Here is a 21,670-nt window from a genome sequence, read left to right on the forward strand (position 1 = left end):
TTTAATTATTATTATTTTATTAATATAGTTTAATTTAAGATAAAAAATTACTATTTATACTTTATTTTTGAATAAAAAGAATTATTTATATTAATTATGATAAAAAAAGTTTTAATTTTGGGGTGGACCTTGATGGGCAATTGCGATTCATTCTAATGAATTATGTTGATGCTGTACTATAAATTTAAACTAAGGTTAATTTTTTACTGTAGTTAAGTTTTTCTGAAACCGCCCACCACCTTCTATATAACTACTTCTCCCACTCTCTTTGTTTCTTGCGATATACCAGGCGCTCAATTTCTTCTCTTCTTCTTCGTTCTGTTTTGGGAAAAAAAGATAAACTTCTTTTGCTCGCTCGAAAGCGGTATGAAAATGTCGTCGGAATACTTGTTTTTCCCTTTTCTTCTGGTCAACTTTGAAACTTCTCTTTTGTTTTTATTCTTCATGTCTATTTTTACTGTTTGGTTGGGTCCAGGTGGGCTCGCATGGGCTCGTTCAAGGACCAAGACTCCTGGTCCGTCTGGCTACCCACTCATCGGGTTGCTCACTGTGTTCACTGGGTCCAGACCTCACCGAGTCCTTGCAAAGGTTGCTACAGCTTTCAAAGCTGTGCCACTGATGGCTTTTTCAGTGGGGTTGACTCGGTTTGTTATTTCAAGTGAGCCCGAGACTGCGAAAGAGATTCTCAATAGTTCTGCTTTTGCTGATAGACCGGTTAAAGAGTCGGCGTATGAACTGTTGTTTCACAGAGCAATGGGTTTTGCGCCTTACGGTGTGTACTGGAGGAATCTTCGGAAAATCTCTGCCACCTATTTGTTTAGTCCTAAAAGAATCGCTGGCTTCGAAAGCTTTAGGCGTGAAATTGGTCTACAAATGGTGGAGCAAGTCAAAACTTTAATGGTTAAGAATGGTGAAGTGAAGGTTAAAAATTTACTTCACTTTGGATCACTCAACAATGTGATGATGACTGTGTTTGGTAAAAGGTATGATTTTGATCAATCTGAAGAAGGGTTCATGCTTGAGGTGTTGGTGAGTGAAGGATATGAGTTACTTGGAATATTCAACTGGAGTGACCATCTCCCTGTTTTGAGGTGGCTGGACTTGCAAGGTGTGAGGAGAAGGTGCAAAAGTTTGGTCTTGAAAGTGAATGCATTTGTTGGAAAGATCATAGAGGAGCATAGATTCAGGCGGATGCTTGGTGTTTCTGATGAAAAAAGTTATGTTGGTGATTTTGTTGATGTCTTGCTTGATCTGGAGAAAGATGACAAGCTGAGTGACTCTGATATGATAGCCGTTCTTTGGGTACGTGTAATTTTCAACATTCTTTTAACTTTATGCTTATGTTCTTTTATATTTCTGTCTGTTTCCCCGTTTGGTATTTATCTATTTATCGGAACTTATCAGGAAATGATATTTAGAGGAACCGATACCGTGGCTATTCTGCTTGAATGGGTTCTTGCTAGAATGGCGTTGCATCCCGAAATTCAATCAAGAGCTCAGGCTGAAATTGACGCTGTTGTTGGGAAATTAAGGGCTGTGTTTGATTCTGATATTCCAAACTTGCCTTACCTTCAAGCCATTGTGAAGGAGACTCTGCGGATGCATCCACCAGGCCCTCTTCTCTCATGGGCTCGCCTTGCTATCCACGATGTTCATGTGGGGGATAACTTTGTACCCGCAGGAACAACAGCCATGGTCAACATGTGGGCTATTACTCATGATGAAAAGGTCTGGCCTGAGCCAGAAAAGTTCAATCCTGGAAGGTTTATTACTGATGATGTAAACATCATGGGACCTGATCTGAGGCTGGCTCCCTTCGGGTCTGGCAGGAGGGTTTGCCCTGGAAAAGCTATGGGTTTGGCCACTGTTCACCTCTGGTTGGCTCAGTTTTTGCAAAGTTTCAAATGGGTTGCTGCCTCTGAAGTAGACCTGACTGAGTGTTTGAAACTTTCCATGGAGATGAAGAAGCCTTTAGTTTGCAAAGCCATTCCTAGGTTGGCCTGAAGATATGCATAACAGGATATATAAATATATATAATTAGGGTTTGCAGATGTGTGTTAGAAGAAAATTAGGTTTTAATTAGAAAAATGGCGATAGGATTTTGGGGTCTTAATATGCAGAAAAATGTCCTCGCTAAATTTGCAGTAGTAGAACTAAGATAGTGTCTAATCTTTTGTGTTAGCAGCTCTAGTGCATTGTACACAGCTTTGTTGTTCTTAATCTTAAGACTGGAAAGGCAAGTTTATGAAGTTTAATTTTGTTTACTCTGTGAATCATATAATATACTTGTTATTTTTAAGAGGAAAAATGAAATATAAAAAGCTGATTAAAGATGATGACTGACAAGCACCAGGAGTGGCCATCTGGGGTATCGAGTAAGTGAGTTGTAGATGAGAACCAAAGAAACATGTCCATCTGTAACAATTAGCTTATTTGACAAGCCATGCAGGACTCATAACTCTTTTTCAAGTGCTCCTTTCAAGGCAACATCTATTTCAACTGATGCCAGGATTAAACTTGATTATTTGTTACCACTATTACTATGCAGCCGGGTTGGTTCCTATGAATAAAAATCGGAGACTCAAGGCTTTAAGATCTTAATGTTTTATTAATTTTACTAATTTTACGGGCATCTCTGCCAAAATTCATTAATGGAGTTTTTGGTAGGTTTGGTCACAGAAACTACAAGATTCCATGCAAGCTAGTGGATGTAACTTCAATATTATGTTTGTAATGGCCTTATTTACATTTGTAGATCTTTCTCAGCACAAATTAAGCTTCAAATGATTGAAGAATCGGAACCCGTAAATGCAAAGCCTAAAACTTGGTAGATATGGTCTCAACCCCTCTATTCTTTTGAAGGATTCCTATTCTTTATACAAAGGGAATATAAATAATGTATGTTGCTGGATTGTTCTTGCGAAAAAGCTTTCTACCTTTTTTTCCCTCTCTAATAAAGGAGATGCATTCGGGATTTGGATATCCAAAGCACACCCTTCATTCTCATGCCAACTGCAAGTTGCTTCAATCTCTAATACATATTCCCCTCCACCCTCAACTACGCGCATGATAACACATCATCACGTAATTAAATGATTTTGAATTAAAAAATAAAATATCATCCCATCACGTGATGACGACATATCATCGATTATACACATAATATTACTCTAATCAAACTAGCCATGTTTATTTTGAGTATTAATGTGTCCATACGTATTAAGTTCTTTTTATACATTCAATTGATTTTCTATTAATAATTTTTGAAATCCTATATAGATTATAGACTGAATTAGATCAATTTTTTTTTAATTCTACAATGTTTTAGAGCAAATATCACTAGCAAATTCATTATCAAAACCTTATTGATTAGGCCTCGAACATCTGATTATGAAGATATATGTTACTTTTTAAGATTATATAGATCTTCTGATTAGGCTGTGCTAATACAAGATTTGGGGCATATTTTGTGTTGTTTTAGAATACATTCAGTGGTAGCTAGCTAGCTAGGGAATATGGGCTTACATTTATTCTATAAATATGCTTTGTTACATGATGTAAATATGGATAGCTTAGTCTGTCTAGTGTTATACTATATACTTATGTCTATTTAACATCAAACATGCATATCACAATATTCTTAAAAGTCTATTCTTGTCTATCATTTCCTCAATCTTAACAATCAATCAACCTAAAGACTAATGCCCATCACAATATTCTCAAGTCAAGTCTATTCATGCATATCATTTCCTAAATCTTAACAATCAATCAACCTAAAGACTAAAAAGGTTGTTTAAGTGATAAAATACCCGGAATTTTCAAGTGGAAAAGTGTGGATTCAAAATTTAATGACACCTTATCAAAATTAAACTCTTAATTTATTTGGTATAACGGTTGTGGAATTAGTTACTAAATTTAAAGTTTTACCTATTGGGTATAATTAGTTCAGTTTCGACGGAAAAGTATGATTTCGAAAGAGTTTCTAACTAAGAGTTGGTAGATGTTGACCAAGAAATTCAGTTGTTTAACAAAGAAAAAATTGTTAGTGTTTATCCAAAATCTAACATTAATAAATAATTAATGATATTTGTGATGTGAGACAGAAGTTTGTGTTGGATTGGAGCATCTCATAAAATTTGGTGCTGGATCCCCTCTTTATATGTCCACTGAATTGGCAGCATTAAGAATTAAAATTATAGAGGGGGTAGATTTGGTGCTTTATCGTAATCTCAGTATTCTTAATTATGTCTCAAACTAGGCAAACAGATATGTAAGTTCTGGATTTTGGTGTTCTAAATTCATACAAATTTATTTATTTTAAATTTCATTATACAGTATCAGGGTTGTGTTGTGTGTGGATTAGAATCCAAATTTTAAAGAATTTGTGAATTTTGTATGAAACTCATGATAAAACCATGCACTGTTCTCATTATTTCATGTGAGTTTTGTGATCAATTAATTGAATTTGTTTAGGGGTTTTGTTCAACCGATTAGGGGTTTTAAAGTTATATATTATTTGTTCGATTTCGTTGAGAATTGAGTTAGTTATTTAAATTTAAAATTTCAGATTAATTTAAAGCGATCAAATTTCAAAATTATGAAATTTGTGTTCGATTCACGGAATCAATTGAAAATTTATGAATAGAATTGCTATGAATGAAGTTTCGCAAGAGTAGAGGTGGCAAAATTAAGAAAAGAATACAATAAGATAAAAATTAAAAAAAAAATAGTGAAAAATTAATATTAATAAGAATCTGTACTTGTTGGATCAGATATAGGTTTAGAAATCATCACCTTTATAAGTCGACCTATACCCGTTTATCCACACTCATATCGATTAGGCCTACACCCGACCTAGCCCACTCATTTGCCATGTCTACCCACGAGGAAGATTTGTTGTATTATCGTAATATCTGATATTTTGATTTAAAGTAGTGTTATATATACAATTTTGTGTGTAAACAATGACGTATTATCATATGATTGAATAATTAAAAATTAAAGATAAAATAATATTTAATCACATAATGATACATAATTATTTATATATACAGTTGTGCACATAAAATTATTGTTTGATTTATGGAATAAACATGTGCACAAATTTTAGATTTTGATATTTTTGTACGCAACTATGCCTAATAGTTTAAATATTTATTTATTTATTTAAACTTTCGACAAGACCTATTTCATTAGTGCAACTACAAATAAATCGAGTTGAGCCAAGCAATTCTTGACTTAAGCTCAATTTGTTTGCTTTAAAGGAAACTTGAGTTTGTAATATATTGACTCGAGTTTAATTTGAGACAAAAATGAATGACTCGAATTGATTTAAAAAATTATGTTTGTACACTTAATTTACAAAATATTATTTAAAATTGAATAGTTTAAATTTTTATCAATTACCCCTTCTATTTAAAGGTAAAACTAGAATTTTAAGATTATACAAGCAAGATTTTAAAATGATTGGAGATTGATTGATATTTTGCTTGAATCAAACTATTTAGATTAAATTTACAATTCAATTTAAATGAATCAATTATTCAAATTAGATATTATAATTTCGATCTGAGTTTAAGTCTTAATTCAAATCAAATTTTTCCACAGAACAACCCAAAAAAAAAAAAAAAAAAAGAGTTGAAAGGTATTAAAGGAGTGATGATCGGTGTCATGATCTTTATCTCCCACCAATTATTTAAGTGCAATCCATCAACCGGTTATGGTAAAAGACTATTAAAATAGGAAATGCAAATGGTGGGGGGTCTGGCCCATGAATCTATTGTGGGCTTGCGCCCATTACACTTTCCACTGCAAGTCTACCACAAACGAAACTGAAGCGCTTTCTGGTTCTTCTCTGTTGCTCAAAAAATGGATCACCCGCTCACATCTCGCTGGCCGCGCAAAGCTCCGACGAAATCGGAACTCTACTCCACCGTTGTAATCCATGACGACGATGAAGACGACGAAAGCAACGCAATAAACTATTCTCAAAACGACGCCGCTATGGAAGACGACGAATCCCTTCCTCCTCTTCTTAAACGCCTCCCTAAAGACTTCGGCGCCACTCCACTCGACGACGACGACGAAGACGACGGAGATTTCGGTACAATGATCGTCAAAACCAAGACCAAAACCAAAAACAAAACCACGCGCACCATAGTAAATAAACCGTTTCAGGATTTCAAAAAACCGGATGGTGATGACGAGTACGGTACGTTTGTGGTTAGATCGAGCGAGAAAAATTCATCGGATACCGTGAGGAGTGGAAAGTACGATGATTCGACGATGGGGAGAGCTGTTGCGAGTATGCGAAGGTTTGGGAGTAGCTCTTCGTTGCACGGAGACGAAGCCAGGCAGCAGAGTAAGGTTTCATCCAGTTCGATTCCGGAGAGTGTTATTAGAGAAGATCCTTCCACTAAGTATGAGTTGCTCAACGAGCTTGGTGCGTTTTTTTTTTTTTTTCCCTGTTATACCGTTTATGTTCACATTGTAGATTGGTGGGCTCGGTGCTCTTACTTTGAGTTTTGTTAATTTGTATTCTGTTAGAATTTTAAGTTAATTAAATTCTGGAGTTTTCAGTGGGCATCTTATGCAAATTGAATGATGGTTCTAGATTGTTAAGCTTTTTAATGGAGTATAATTATGCTTGTTAAGTTCATACTGGGTCGATTTTAAGTCTCTCAGGTTCTAATTTTTCACTCTTTCCATGTGCTTAGATAATTTTGCAGCATTTTTATAATAATTTGATTCTCTCTTTGTCGGAAGACAGGGAAGGGGTCTTATGGGGCAGTATACAAAGCTAGAGATATCAAAACATCTGAGCTTGTTGCCATCAAAGTTATTTCATTAACTGAAGGAGTATGCATTCTTTGGTGGCTTGCATGAAATTAAGTTCATTGATCAACTAAGTTGTGCCAGTTACTGGGGATGAGTCATGATGTTGTTTGTATGCAGGAGGAGGGTTATGAAGAAATCCGTGGGGAAATTGAGATGTTGCAGCAGTGTAGTCATCCTAATGTTGTGCGGTACCTTGGGAGTTACCAAGGTGAAGAGTATCTTTGGGTAGGAGCAAAAACATTTGCTTACTGCTTTCTAAGCCTATTGAATCATGTTTGAATTTCACGTTTTATTCACCTCCAAAATATCGTTTAATTGATAAATAATTTTTCCTTGGGTGTTCTGAGCTTGGAATAAATGATTTTAATATTTTGGCAGATAGTGATGGAGTATTGTGGGGGTGGAAGTGTTGCTGACTTGATGAATGTGACTGAGGAGCCGTTGGAGGAATATCAGATAGCATATATCTGCAGGGAAGCTTTAAAGGTATCCATAACAATTTTAGTTTCAAAATGAAGGTTTTCCAAATGAAGCAACGCTGTATCAGACATCCATCCAAAATCTTAAATTTTCACATGACTTCCTTTTTCCACATAAATGAAATAAACTTTGCCTTAGCAAATTTTATTTAATGCAGGGCCTTTCTTATTTGCACTCAATTTTCAAAGTTCATAGGGATATCAAGGGTGGCAATATCTTGTTAACTGAACAAGGAGAGGTCAAGTTGGGTGAGTAACTATCAATTAATCAATTTCAATTTACTAGGAAATAAAAAAAGAGGAAGTGCACATAGTAGGTTTTGCTTTTCATTTTCTTATTTTGGCACTGTTAATTGTTTGTTTGTATACTAATGAGAGGTAATTATTCATGTCTCTTCCCCAACCTTGCCTGTATAGTTTGTGGTTTCAACTGCAGAGTTAGAATATTGCATCAACATTTGCTATTAATTTCATATTCAGAACTTGCTGTAATTTTTTTTTTTGGTTGCATAAACAGGTGATTTTGGGGTTGCAGCCCAGCTTACAAGGACCATGTCAAAGCGCAACACGGTATATGATAATCTATTTGTTCTTGTTTTAGTACAGTTCTATGAAGCAGAAGTATGTGCGAGGATAATACAATTTTCTAGATAATGTTGCTTCTCTCAGTTATAAGAGTTTTCTGGGAAAGCTTCTAAGATGTAAAAATAACTTATGCTTGGGGATCTCTGGAAAAGTTATTTTACAGTACATTCTCTATTAATTTTAGATGTAAAATGTTACCGAGATTATATTTCAGGTCACTAACCCTTTAAGTATCCAACTTTTTACCAAAAAAGGTAAGACTGTATTATGCATCATAGAATGCATAAACTAGAGATATTAAAAATGTACAATTTATTGTGCTTAATACCCTGTAGATTCCCCTCATTGTTGGTTGAACGTTTGAGGTGTAGAGCTGTTCTGGAAAATTATATGTTGATGATTATTTATCTTGTTTTTAGTTCATTGGCACTCCACATTGGATGGCTCCAGAAGTTATTCAGGAAAGTCGCTATGATGGGAAGGTATCATCTCTGTTGGTTTGAATTCTTTTAAGCCTCTAGTTGTATTTTGGACCAATTTTCTATCTCTACTGTTGGGAGTAGAATTAACAATTATATACATAATTTGCATGTGTTTTTTAACATATTTTCATGCATTAGTTATCTTCTAATGTTCTCTTGATGGGTATATTAAAATAGGAATGCAGCTGCTTTTGATACACACATTCATATTGAAAATTAGGTAACCAATTGCTAGCAATGCAAAAAAATCAATGGAGTGTTAAGAAGAAGTTTGGAATCATTTTCAAAGCATTTAGTATATGGAAGGAGGGAAGATACTAAATGTAATTTTGTTTTATTTTTGGTTTCATGTTTTTATTGATAGAATTGTTTTGGTGAAGGTTGAGTGATACTTGTTTCTTAAACTCATAGAAGGCATTAGAACTGCAACTTTATTGTTATGACCAACTCGTCATTTTAACCTGTTGCATTTTTAATTTTTCTTCTAGGTGGATGTATGGGCTCTTGGTGTGTCTGCGGTTGAAATGGCAGAGGTATGTAAGTTTAGTTCATTATTTATAGTATGTTTCTCTAAAGTTTGAAATTGACCATCAAAGAAGACTTTTGTTAAATAGCAATATGTGTAGATTACATCTTTTCTTTCTCCTTCATCATTGTGAGTTTTAGTTGGGTTACTTCCAGCCAAGTTTGTTTTAGCATTATAATGAGCACACAAAATTTTGAAGTCTCATGATAGTGTTGTTAGCTTGAAATGTACAGTAAACTTGATAAATATTGACATTCCGATCTGTCAACTTGTTCAAAGATTTTTGCATTATTGCATGAGATTCTCACTTTCTGTAAAATGATCCTTGACAATTCATAATGTGTAATTACCATTTTCAGGGTTTGCCTCCAAGGTCCACTGTCCATCCAATGAGGGTTAGTGCCTTTAACACTTAATATCTGGCCTCTCTGTATGTTCTTCTTGAATTATATTTTTATTTAAACTCTGGTTCATGCTCTAAGCATAGGGATATATGATGTTTACAATCTGATTCATGTTTTAAACATAGGGGATGTTTGATATACTCAGAAGATTGGGCTCCATTTGGTGTTTTAGGCAGACCAGAATAGATATATCCCATCTCTCTCTCTTTTTTTTTTTTAATCTTTTCCCTTTTTGGGTATAGAACAAAATTCAATGCATTTTCTTTATTAATCATCTTTTAAATGTTGTTTTAATTATGGCTTACTGTTTTATTGTTAACAAGGATATGTAACCTACTAAATGTCTATGATAGGTTTTGTTCATGATATCCATTGAACCAGCTCCGATGCTTGAGGATAAAGAAAAATGGTTTGTCTTCTTTCATTTATATCAACAATCTCTTAATATAAGTATGTAGAACATTGGCTTGCAACTGGCCTAGAAATTGGGATTTCTTTTATATAAAAACTTAACAGATTCTTCTTTTGACTTTATGGAGTTTTTCAACTTGTATTTGGAGCCATCATTCTCTATGCAATGTAATATTACCTTGAATCATCAGCCATGTTAACTTTCTCCAAACCTGATACTTTGGGGTCTTTTTGCTCTTCAAAGTACTCCTTGAATCCTGTCACTTGTTGCAGGTGTAGTCATCAGATTCATTACACATGATGAGAACATTTTAAGAGCTTCTGTGTCATGTTCCTTTTCTGTTCCACTTATAGCTTTTGATAATTGCATTCTACAGTTTCATTCTTTTGTTGTCTGTTGCTATATATTCTAATATCCTGTATTTATAATTTCTCAATTAGTTACCTTCTTGAACTGTTGTTGGTTATAATATTGCTTGCCAATTTCCAAAATCCCCTAAGCTTAGGGCTGCCTTGAGATTGATTTTCAGAAACTACTATTCTTAGTTTATAATTTTTTACAAAATATGTTTGGTAAAAATTTCCAAGAGTGATTATATAATAATCCCCCTCATTTTGCTGAAGCTTTTATAAATTTTCCTTTTTTTTAAAATTAAAATCATATTTTAAAATATGATATCACTTGGGCTAAGTGGTTCATTGCTGTGTTGTCCAGTATGATTTTTTTTTTTTTCTTTTCACAGACTTCCATCCATTGAGTCCCAGTTTTCCTTACCTTGACATGTTGATGGCTGACTCAAAATCTGAGGACAAATGAGAATTACTTGTCTGCATATTTTACTCAATGTTTTTGACCATTGCTTACCGATGGTGAACTTATATGTCTCTAATGTTTAAACTAGGATGATTTTTGTTGCAGGTCTCTTGTGTTTCATGATTTTGTTGCAAAGTGTCTCACAAAAGAACCACGTCTACGCCCCACTGCAGCAGAAATGCTGAAGGTACAGCAACTATGTATTTTCAAATGACTTTATTCTTGAATTGAGTTTTTATGAAGTTTGGTGAAATGAAGTATATATTTTGCTTGAAGACTGGTTGCAATTTTGAATAGGGTTTAAAACTTTTTGTTGCTAATTTGGATTTTTTTACAATGCTCCTAACTTGTCTAATTTTCATGTTTGATTTTATTTTTATTTTTTATGCTTCATTAGTAATTTAATCTGTAGCTTGGAATATAGATCTTGAAAGCACTTCAAGTGTCTGAAGAATTTTTCCAAGATTGACCAAATCATGGTTTCCTAGGGGGCATATAGTAGTTTGACCGCTTAATGACTATAAGAAAAATGAATTTCATCAATCATTATGGGTAGGGTTGGATTCGAAACAAGCTTGTTCGAGTTTGAGCTCAGCTTAAACGAGCTCAGCTCAAGCTTGAGAGTTTAATTTTTGAGTTCGCGTTCTGAGGGTGTTCAGCTCGTAAAGCTCGCAAGGTTGAAAATTTTGATATCGTTTTGATTAATACGTATTAAAATGATTTTTTTTTTAGTATTAAATCGAGCTCAAAGCTCGAGCTTGACTTCATTAAAGCAAGCTCGAGTGCAAGGTTAGGTGAGTTTGGCTTGATTTGAATCTAACCCTAATTACGGGGAGAACTATGTGATTTTTAAATTAAATTAGCTATAAAATTCTGGTGGTTGAAGATGTAGAGATGCTTGGGGAGAATGATAATAGAAACCATCCTTGGCTTGCCATTTCTTGCTTTTATTTAGGGGGTATGAATTACTTTTCAGGCATATATATGTAAATGCATGTCTTACAACAGGCAACTACATGGTGAGTTTGTAGGTGTCTGTGCCTATGTTTTGGTTAACCGCATTTTGTCTTCCTTGTATACAGACTTTTATTCTACTTTTTTATGTTCTTACTTGGAGGTTATTTTCTCTTTATTTGAAACTTAGCACAAATTCGTTGAAAGATGCAAATGTGGAGCTTCTGCCATGTTTCCAAAGATTGAAAAGGCTAGGCAAATTAGGGCTTCAATGGCTCAGCAAGCACAGAATCTTGCTCTGGAAATATCAGGAACAACTGTATGCTAGATTTCTTTATTTATCTAATCATTTTACATGCTCCAAAGAAATTGCTTGCACACACTCACAATGCATACAAATACATATACAAATTACATGTATGCAAAATTTAAAAATGATATATCATCCATTTTGTTAACTGTTTATGGTTTGAAGCAGGAACTAGCAGGTCTGAAATTAAACGAAGATTATGGAGATACTGTTCCATCAAGGCCTCAAAATGTTGGACTTGTGGCAAATGAAGTACCTGCAACTAGTGCTTCGAGGAAGCAACAAATATTGGATGATATGGAAGAAGGTATGTCTATATTGCTTGCATTGTGTTGATAATCCAATTTAGATGCAAAATGATGGATTCCATCTTTGGGAAGTCAATCTCCACTATGATGTTCTTTGATAAGTTAACTTTAAGACTGAGAGAGATGCTAAAGCATTCAATAACTTTAAGCATATCTCAGCCATAGGCTATTTTTTATACACCTTCTGTAGAACATAGCAGTGTCATCAAGATTTTGGAGGTGAGTTGATTTTGCCAACTAAAACGCCATTAACCATTCACTTGGTCTGTCATTCTACTTAATGTATCACCAAAATTGAAGATAAATGGTGTGAGAGAGTCTTCTTGTCTGAACTAGCTTGAAGATCCAAGAGAGCCTGTTAGATTGCCATTATGAATGTAGAGTTCTTATGATGCTACATAGCTATAAAAAAATTCAAGCCCTGCAATTTTTCTATTCAGATGAACCACTCACTCAACTGTGTGACTACTTTGTGCTGGAGTTGTAAAGCACATTTGGTCATCAGGTAGTGACCTATGTTGTTGGGATCTTATACAGAAATGGATTTATTCTATTAATTTGATGAAATAAGTGATAGTTTCAATGAGAGCTTTACGATTTAGTGGGAAATGTTGTTGGGTTTGTTTTTAGTCATCACCAAAAGCTAGATTGTTCTAGCATGAAGGTTTTTTTTCCCTTTTTACACTATTGTTTATATGTCAAGATGACTGACATTATATTATTTAAATTGTTCCTGTGGAAAATAGAATTGGATAATAGATAAAAAAATTTATTTATGTGTTTTTGGGTTCGCTTTCTGGTTTATGTGCAATCAATGTTGAACAGGTGACTTTGGCACTTTTGTAATTCATGGTGGTGACGAGACTGATAGGACAATTCTTGGGAATCAACTTCCCATTGTCAAAGATTCTCCATCTCATCTTGGGCATGCCGAGATCCTTTCAATCAGTGACAATGTGGTCAAAACAGCCGAAACTAGGTAGTTAACTAAACACATTTATTAAAGTACCTTTAAATTTTCCATGTTTCTTTATTTCTTTTGATATTATATCAATATTAGCATCAGTTGTTGTAAATTCAACTGTAACTTCTTGGTAGTAAATCTTTGTCAAATATCTGCTTGAAAATGGATACCCTTTACCCACTCCAGTGCTTCATATGGTATGATTTATCAGGGGGGACAGTGGCGGAAATGTTGTGGGCAATAATTTAATCACAGAATCAAATTCTGCCGCACAGACCATAAGGGCTTCTTCTCCTTCAATATCTGTTTCTCCTGATGAGAACCTCAGGATAAACAACATGTCTCAAGGACAGGTTGGGGGCGGCCTCAATAGGATTAGTAGCACAATGAAGAATGAAAGTTTTTCCAAGAAAGCTTTTGCATTGCAAGACAAGGTAATATTTTTTTCTCTGAAATTATATATAATGAAAGATAGGTGAATGGAGATTCATTTCTCCAAATCTGTATATAAATTGACCGAAGTTGAGACCTCATCTTCTATGTATATCTGCTGTTGAAGTGGTATTTTGCAAGTTTTGGAAGTTCATCAAAGTACATAATACCATTTCGAGTTGTTGAACTTGCAGATAGTTAGCTTTTTATTCAAATTTTCTTTATCATGAATGTATCTTAATTCTGGACCTGCAGTCATTTAATTCGTAATAAGCTCAGTCATTCTTGTATTGAAATTAAGACTGACATGACTTTTGTTTATTAGTTTCTTTTTCTTTCTATACTTGTCAAATTGTGTTACTTTTCCCTATTACTGCAGCTTGGACACTAACTTGTTACCTTCCATCATTGCAGCTTTGGTCCATATATGCCGCTGGTAATACAGTGCCAATTCCATTTCTGAGGGCCACAGATATTTCCCCAATCTCTCTCTTGTCAGACAATGTAGTGGGAGCCATGCGGCGGGATAACAATGGAACTGTAGCAGTTGAGGCACTGCAAGAGCTTTTTGCTGGTGATGGACAGTCAAAAAAGGGTCGCAGAGGACAAAACGAGGTTACACTTATCTCTTTGCATGTGTGCGCAGAATTTTTCTTTACTTTTGGATTTCATATCTATATTTTGTGCTGCAGATGCCCCTTCCTCCAAGTGTCTACCAAAGGCTTACTTCAAGCTCCACACTATTGAACCTAGCACAAGCTCTGGCTTACCACAAAATGTAAGATTCCACTCATTACCCAATTATAATTTTGTCTCTGTAAGTTTGGGACCTTAAATTTTGAAAAACTTATATATGAAGAGTTGTTGCATTTGGTTGGTGATATTTGTGTGTAAAATATGTTGAAGGTGTTATGAAGAGATGCCACTTCAAGAGTTGCAGGCAAATCAAGAGCAACAAACCATTCAAAATCTCTGTGACACACTTAGAACTATACTTAGGTTGTAGATAAATTTTGTGTTGTAAAAATAAAAATGATGTATGTTTTGGTTTTGAAATTTATCTGCTTGAGCCTGAAGAAAGGATGGCAACAACAGAAGCCAAATCCATCAGTTTGCTCATAGTACTAATATTAAGAATTTTTTAGTATATAACCTAATCCTCTTCATTCAAATTTATGCTGATTTAAAATATTTATTAAATAATTTCTGTATAAGTAGATAACCAATGTGTTTGCACCAAAATATTAAAATGCCAACTCTATGAGAGGGATCAACATAATTTGAGAAAATATTTAATTACTGTTTACTGAAATGCGTGCCATTGATGTTGATAAAGAATTGATTATTAAAATAAAAAAGGGTATCTATTATTTACCTCCCTATGAGATGATATGAATTGCTGGCTTGGTGCCAAAATTTCGAGCATTCTCCCTAAATTATTTCTCCAAATCCTCTCTTTATTCATCTTCTTTCTCTATTGATTGGTATTTTACTCACTAAATTCTTGTTCTTCAACTAGTCCGTATCATTAGTATTAGAGCCTATGGCTCTTGGTCGGGGCAGATGGAGCAGAAGCTCGGGAATTGCAACAAGAGATGTCATAAATGGGATTAGAGTTGAAAAGGCGGCAACATGCGATATGGAAGGAATCAATTATTAAGCTTAAGAAATTGATTAGGGGGCGCTTGAGTCTACAACAATAAAAAAAAATTATTGCCACGGTGAAAACAATGGACTTTGCGGAAGAAGTCGGCTCAGTGAGGAACATAAAGGTTGATCTTCCATGGGGAGGCTCCATCTAATTGGAATTTTCCCGAGGACTTCGACAATTGGGTTCTCAAGCTTGTATCTTGCAAGAGTAATGATACATATGCAAACTTATGCTCAAACTATTTTCCACAGGGTGTAAGCCTACAATCAGTTTGACTTCATCCTTTCTCTATTCAGAGTCATCAGGGAAGATTGGTGGGCTTGGCAAGGCTGGAAGTTTCTGAGAGTGAGAAGTTAAACGAGAGGATGCTGTGTAGCAAAAAGTCTCTTTTGAGTGACTCATTTCAGAAACATGTATACTTTGAGAGTGGGAGAGTTACAATAAATGTAGCTATGACATTCCGTGGCCACTTGTGTTTTTAACAGTAGTGATTGTTCAATACAGTTCTTCTGTCCACTATCAGAAAAATAAAGAAATCAAGAAACAAGAAAGATGTCAAATCAATTAGATGAATGAATTGCTACAAACGCATTGACAAAAAAATAAAATGAATGTTGGCAGCTTTGTGTTGTGCAGAAAACCTTCTTTCTAATCTACAGCTTCAGTTGTTGCAATGACCTATGTCAACAGCCAAGGCATGTGCTAACAGATGGTGAAGCAGTCGAAGATTCATGCTCTGGCAATAACAACAAGCAAATAAAGCCGTTATTGCCTACAGTTGATACTCCATACTCTTCTGGACCGATTACCAGAGCCAAAAATGTGTACATGTTGTATGGCGAGACCTCCTCCTGCTAATCAATCATTTTTTCACAAAAGGCTTTTGACAAACAAGTAGCCGCTGGTCACTACCATTCTGCAGGTCGATCACCCTTGCTTCCCAGCGTATCTGTGTAGCAAGTGAGCGTGCCATCTCTATAGCTCCCAAGTTATCAGAAAGAACCACCCATCCCTACAAACCAAATTTCACACATAGCATAAAATCAGAAAATGACACGGGGGAAACCAAATGAGATACTAAAGGATGCGGCAGAACACTCTCTAGGAAAATTATAATAATTTGAGACTTCTATTTAGAAAAAGTAGAACAAAAAAGAAGGGGGAAGGGGACTGTTGCCTAGATTTTTAAACAAGACCAAAAGTCAGGAACAAGGGGCAACAAGGACGTTACTTCTTGATGAAAACAAAGACAGGTATTAGAAGCAGTTGTCCTTACAAGTTTAGAGAGTAAACAACATTTAATGACAGCACAAATTTTCAAACATAGGCAAGATGATGAAAAAAGAGGAGCAGAAAGATTACCTCAGGTCGTAGTATCCGGTCCATCTCCAAAAACAAGTCCATCATGTCACACCTTTCTGATAAAACTTTTTCAGAGAGGTGGGAGAGGAGCCCATTTGCATGAATCATGTCATATGTTCGGGGGTATGTTGGGAAGGGTTCACACCTGTCCACCAACAGAAGATTACATCACTTGATGTTGTTGCTGAATCAGACACGGCCAATCTATGATATCCTAACTCAAAAGTGAAATAAGCTTTCTCATAACCTGAATTCTTGTAGTTCGACTCAAACAATACCTATAAACCTTATTAGGGTCCTTGGGAATTGCATCCCATCCACTGACTTGAGACAAGCTCATCAAAGAAAGCAAAAGAAATTATTTTCAATATTTCTCAAGTACCTTATCTATGAGGATTTATTTTCTTAAAAAATCAGTTTTTCCCTCTGTTCTTATCAGTTGAAAGAATAAATGTAAATAATGAAGTCACCATAAACATAAAAAATGAAAATAAAAACTGTAGGTGATGTATATTGAGCATGATTCAAAACTAAAAGATTATTTTCAGACAGAACAAACCATTTAATTTAAAACAAAAATAAAAAACTGATTCACAAAGATCCTGAAAATGATCTAGGTACACCTCTAAAGAAATTATAATGTAACCCTAAATTATTTCATAAAATATCTAAATCATTTGAATTAAAAGCAAGCAAATAAACTTCAAATTTACAAACACAACTTACCAATCGTGCAAAGCACCAGCAAAACCTCTATCAAGAATGAGAGGAAGTGTATCTAGAGCTGTAACAGGCACAACATTCATCACCCACACAGATTTTTTCTCCTCCTGAAATGCAGCATTTAAACCTCCATATTGAGCATTCATGTCCATTACATTGCGGATCATGTTAAATGGAGGTAATGGATCTTCATCACCAGGCCTCTTAGGATGGTCAGAGAAGATCAAGGGTGTAAGCAAAGACCAATAATTTTTCAGAGCCGTCCTCCAGACCTGCAAGTCTTCACTGAAATCTTCGGGCTTAACACCTGCAAAGATGAACGATGTAAACTAAGAATTAATGTACAAGCTACAGCAGAATTTAGGGGCAAAAATCATTTTGAAACAATACTTTCCATGAACTTCAAGCTCGGCTGAGGTCAACTGGGAACCAGCAGATCTCTTCTGAATGGAAATCCAGCGCTTGCTGGTTGTCCCACTAACACATGGCACAAGGGGCTGATAGTATTTTACAGCATCAGGTCCTTGGTTGCAAAGTGGTATAGCCTGGTTTCTAAATTCAATAACAATTAGAAAAGGATTACTATAACTCTCTCATAAGGCCATAAGTTTAGAGGAAAGAAATGTGCAAAGCTCTCTACATACAATCAGTTCAAGATTTCAAGACATGCGGAAGTTACTCAGGTTCAGTAACCTATCCAACACTGAAACTAAAATTGAGATAATAATGGCAGAGTGCTAATTATTTTCACTCACTCACCTAGATAAATGGCAATGAGAATCCAGAGTCTTCTGCCAAATGAATGTCTCATCTTGCTGGGCCATCAGAGTCCAGCAGATTTTTTCAGCAAATTGTTGTATCGGTTTTAGCATGCTTCTCTTCTTCATACTCAATGAACTTCCACGTGGCTTGGTTGCAGGTGAGGTTAAAACAAAGTAACCTCCAGGCTTAAGTAATCGATCCACTTCTATAAGGAACATTCCATCTGTTTGAGCAGAACAACAAGATTCAATAGAAGTGAAAAATCTTAAACCGCCACATCCATATGCCATAAAAGATTATAAAAGAAGAAAGAGCCGTGACTAAGTTTGTTAAATACATAGGAATTATAACAGGAAGTTTATCTCTGAAATTCCTTGCATGCATTCAGTAGGCTTATTGGTAAATCTCCTAGATTTTTTGGAAATTCTTGTGAAGTAAACAAATTCATTAATTCATAGAGCCAAAATTAAGGGTAGCTCAAGTTCGACTCGAATAAAAATGGTTCAATTTGATACAACTAGAGTTCATGACTTGAATTCATGATTCCAATTTATAGTTCGAGTTTGCGACTCATTGAGAAAACAACGTTACTCCGCCCAATAAAGGACAAAACAATGTTGTTTTAACAATTATTTGATATAATTAGAATCGAGTCACAAGCCGAGTTTTAACCAAATTGAACCATTCCTTGATTGGCTAGTCGGACTGAACCAAACTTCTTTTAGCTTGAGTTTGACTCGGTTTTAAAAACGAGTCAACCCTTTTGATTCGAATTTAACTCAAATTTGAACTAAATGAATTCACGCCAAGCTAAATTGAGTCGAACCAACTTTTAAGACAAGACTAGCTCAATTTGGGTTCAATCCTAGCATAAGGCATATGCTTACAACAGAAAAGCACAAAATTAGTTGTAGACACACACACGCACACACACATATATAACATAAACGTGTAAACCAATTTTTAAGACATCAATTAAAGTTACATCAGTTCAGAGAAGAAATTCAGTCACATTTTGCATAGTTTTAGCATCCATTTGCAATATTTTCTTCTTTTATGGCTGAGTAGAACCTTTTTAAAGTTGTTAATTCCAAAAACAGATGCAATTGCTTAAACAGTCGAACAGATGATTAAACAGTAGAACAGCAACTAACATCCCCACACAAAAAGGGGGCAATTGGTTAAACAGTCAAACAGATGATTAAACAGTAGAACAGAAACCAACATCCCCACACAAAAAGGGAAAAGGAAAACAATCAAGTTACTGATTTCCTTCAATGAAAATCAGCTATTGGATCACCCAAAAGGAAGCACACCAACAAAAAGTAGAAAACATAACCGAAAAGCACCATATCTACCTTTTTGGTCCCAATTGATACCACACTGAGCACAATGAACCATGTCAAATGACAATGATGGGTATGGAAGTTGTCTTGAGATGAAGTTCCCAATCATAGCCGGAAGACCTCTTTCAAGGGCCAATTGGACTTGACTGCCAGTGGCTTCATATGCCGCAACACAAATAGCCATTAGATTCAATGACACTAAATGAGCTGCAAAGCTTCCAAATCCACAGCCAATATCCAGTACAGTGTGAACCTGCAGTTGATGTACAAGGCTTAAAACTATTCACCTTTTAAAACAGAGAAAGAGGAACACCATACTCCAACTTTGTCATTCCCACTCTAAGTCTTTAGGGTTAGACTTCAAAGGACAATAAAGTATCTATTCAAGATATTCAAGCACTTTCAAACTGAATTTTGTCCAACACAGAAAGAAATATTCCATAATAACAATGATGTACAAGAAAACTTACACCAGCTTGAAGAAAATCGGAGTCGCTTCCCAACCCTATCATTTCAGCGACTTGGCGAGAGTAATCTTTGACACCATCAAAAATTGATCCATCCTCAGAATGAAATGTGATTTGATTCTCTTCCAGTAACATCAATCTGGAAAGATTATAAAATTTACAAATGCAATAATAATAATGATGATGATGATGATGCTAATGATAATAGCAAATAGAAAGTGTGTGGACAGTTTGAGAAAATTATGGAGCTAAAGGAGGTAGATTTAATACTTATGACCACCACAAAATCACATCTAGCATAAATTAAGAAGTACCTTTTAGTCATACTTCCCGAGGAAAGAAATTGGCCCTTTGTGATTTTCACATTTCCACTCCATATCACATCCCTGCCAGCAGGCCACCTTAAGGGGATCTTATAATCCTTTGGAGGGCGTACCAAGCACCGGTCTCCTAGTCTAGAAATTTCACAATGCCGATCAAACTCCTCCCCCATTCGAAATCCAGCCAAAAAATTTGCTGAAACATTGTAACACGGTACCAAATTTTCTCTCTCTTTGCCACAATAGTCATACTCCTTCGGCCGACTCACACCCAGTGAGAGTGTTCTCAGCTGCAAGTAATCAACTGCAGCTTGCTCCTTTAGCCTCCGAAAGTTTGTATATATATCAGGTTTTTGAGTTGAAGTTACAGAGTCAAAGGTATTCAAAGATGATGATCCTAGGACGGCAACAAGCGCAACAATACTAATAAGGCATAATAACACCCAACTGAGAGGGGGTCTAGGCCCAAAAATGACCGAAAGTTTATTGAACCAGGAGGTTCTCATGTCAAAATTTTGCTACACTCTTTCACAATTTGAGAAGTGGACTAAATAACCAATCCCTTTTACATAAATATCCAAGAAGAGCCAAAACCAGTATCATAAAATATAAACTTTATATACGTTGCCATTAGTCCCTACAACAGCTATAAGCATTGAGATTTTTTCCTCTACACTTTTCTTCCAATAACAAAAACAGATCTTTCTCACGTGATTGTAGCATTGCACTGACATTACTAAAAACCGAGAAATATAGATCACCACAATCAAGTTTCAATTCCGAATTATAGTTCCATAATTCACAGAAGTGAACCGGGTAGAAGAATTGAAAGTCCAAATCAAACCCAAATAGAAACGTTGAATTCTCCCAGAATGGTACTGCTTGATTGCACAAATTTGAGTATTTCCAATTGTAGAGAAAACTAGTCTCCAGCAGCACGTAGCCAACGAACCCGATCAGCCTGCAAGACAGAAAAAGTCAAACGTCCACCAAATCAATATCACATATCACGATTTAATTAGATTCCCCGAGACTCAATGTGATTCCTTCAAAATCCCATTTCCTTTTCACAAAAAAAAGGGCGAAAATGCAAAACTTTCCATTTTATAATCAACTAAACGAAACCCAGATCTCAAAAAGGAACCAAAACACAAATGATAGAAGAAATCACATGCAAAAATGAAACAAGATGAGGACATACCAATTAAAGGGTGTTGACGAATGGAGATTCAAAGGCAAACCAACATCACACAGGTATTTTTGTTGAAGAGTCCAGTGTATCGGATTCTAGTTTTGGGGTTTGTGTAATTTTTTTGGTTTCAGAAAATATACACTACTAAAATTGATAGATCTAAACTATAAATAACAGAAGCTCTAACTTTTAGAAAGAACAAACAAGCAAATCATTTTTGTTCTATAAAAATACCAGGGGAATAATTGTAATTTAAGAGAGAGTTGTAGACGTCTGCTTTTAGCGGCACTATTAAATTTGTTTGCTCTAGCAAATACGCTACTCCAGCCCAAGAATTATT

The 21,670-nt window shown here is 35.3% G+C and overlaps 3 protein-coding genes across 4 annotated transcripts; 2 read left to right on the plus strand and 1 right to left on the minus strand.

Moving 5' to 3' along the window:
* The first annotated feature begins 283 nt into the window (after nucleotides 1–283).
* On the plus strand, nucleotides 284–2,265 carry LOC123216084 (cytochrome P450 78A5-like). Its single transcript, XM_044636445.1, has 2 exons — nucleotides 284–1,302; nucleotides 1,405–2,265. The coding sequence occupies exons 1-2, from the start codon at nucleotides 367–369 to the stop codon at nucleotides 2,002–2,004; spliced, it is 1,536 nt and encodes a 511-aa protein (XP_044492380.1). The 5' UTR covers nucleotides 284–366; the 3' UTR covers nucleotides 2,005–2,265.
* Nucleotides 2,266–5,822: 3,557 nt separating this feature from the next.
* On the plus strand, nucleotides 5,823–14,679 carry LOC123216467 (serine/threonine-protein kinase 4). 2 transcript variants are annotated; one of them, XM_044636870.1, is made up of 18 exons: nucleotides 5,823–6,443; nucleotides 6,771–6,859; nucleotides 6,956–7,063; nucleotides 7,217–7,324; nucleotides 7,476–7,566; nucleotides 7,835–7,887; nucleotides 8,322–8,384; nucleotides 8,873–8,917; nucleotides 9,270–9,305; nucleotides 9,668–9,723; nucleotides 10,645–10,726; nucleotides 11,684–11,812; nucleotides 11,972–12,110; nucleotides 12,937–13,090; nucleotides 13,287–13,509; nucleotides 13,922–14,122; nucleotides 14,200–14,285; nucleotides 14,414–14,679. In XM_044636870.1, the coding sequence occupies exons 1-18, from the start codon at nucleotides 5,870–5,872 to the stop codon at nucleotides 14,511–14,513; spliced, it is 2,337 nt and encodes a 778-aa protein (XP_044492805.1). In that variant the 5' UTR covers nucleotides 5,823–5,869; the 3' UTR covers nucleotides 14,514–14,679. The 2 variants fall into 2 exon arrangements, with proteins under 2 accessions (XP_044492805.1, XP_044492806.1); XM_044636871.1 differs by lacking the exon at nucleotides 6,771–6,859 and having other exon boundaries at nucleotides 5,826–6,443.
* Nucleotides 14,680–15,593: 914 nt separating this feature from the next.
* Nucleotides 15,594–21,643, minus strand: LOC123216469 (probable methyltransferase PMT5). Its single transcript, XM_044636872.1, has 9 exons — nucleotides 21,340–21,643; nucleotides 20,133–21,099; nucleotides 19,822–19,957; nucleotides 19,364–19,604; nucleotides 18,003–18,228; nucleotides 17,638–17,795; nucleotides 17,247–17,550; nucleotides 16,521–16,665; nucleotides 15,594–16,170 (listed from the first exon to the last, which is right to left on the minus strand). Exons 2-9 carry the CDS (start codon nucleotides 20,642–20,644, stop codon nucleotides 16,021–16,023), a joined length of 1,872 nt encoding a protein of 623 aa, XP_044492807.1. The 5' UTR covers nucleotides 20,645–21,099; nucleotides 21,340–21,643; the 3' UTR covers nucleotides 15,594–16,020.
* Between the last annotated feature and the right edge of the window lie 27 nt (nucleotides 21,644–21,670).

The sequence above is a fragment of the Mangifera indica genome, chromosome 5 (genome assembly GCF_011075055.1).
Source record: "Mangifera indica cultivar Alphonso chromosome 5, CATAS_Mindica_2.1, whole genome shotgun sequence".
In the NCBI taxonomy this organism is placed as follows: domain Eukaryota; kingdom Viridiplantae; phylum Streptophyta; class Magnoliopsida; order Sapindales; family Anacardiaceae; genus Mangifera; species Mangifera indica.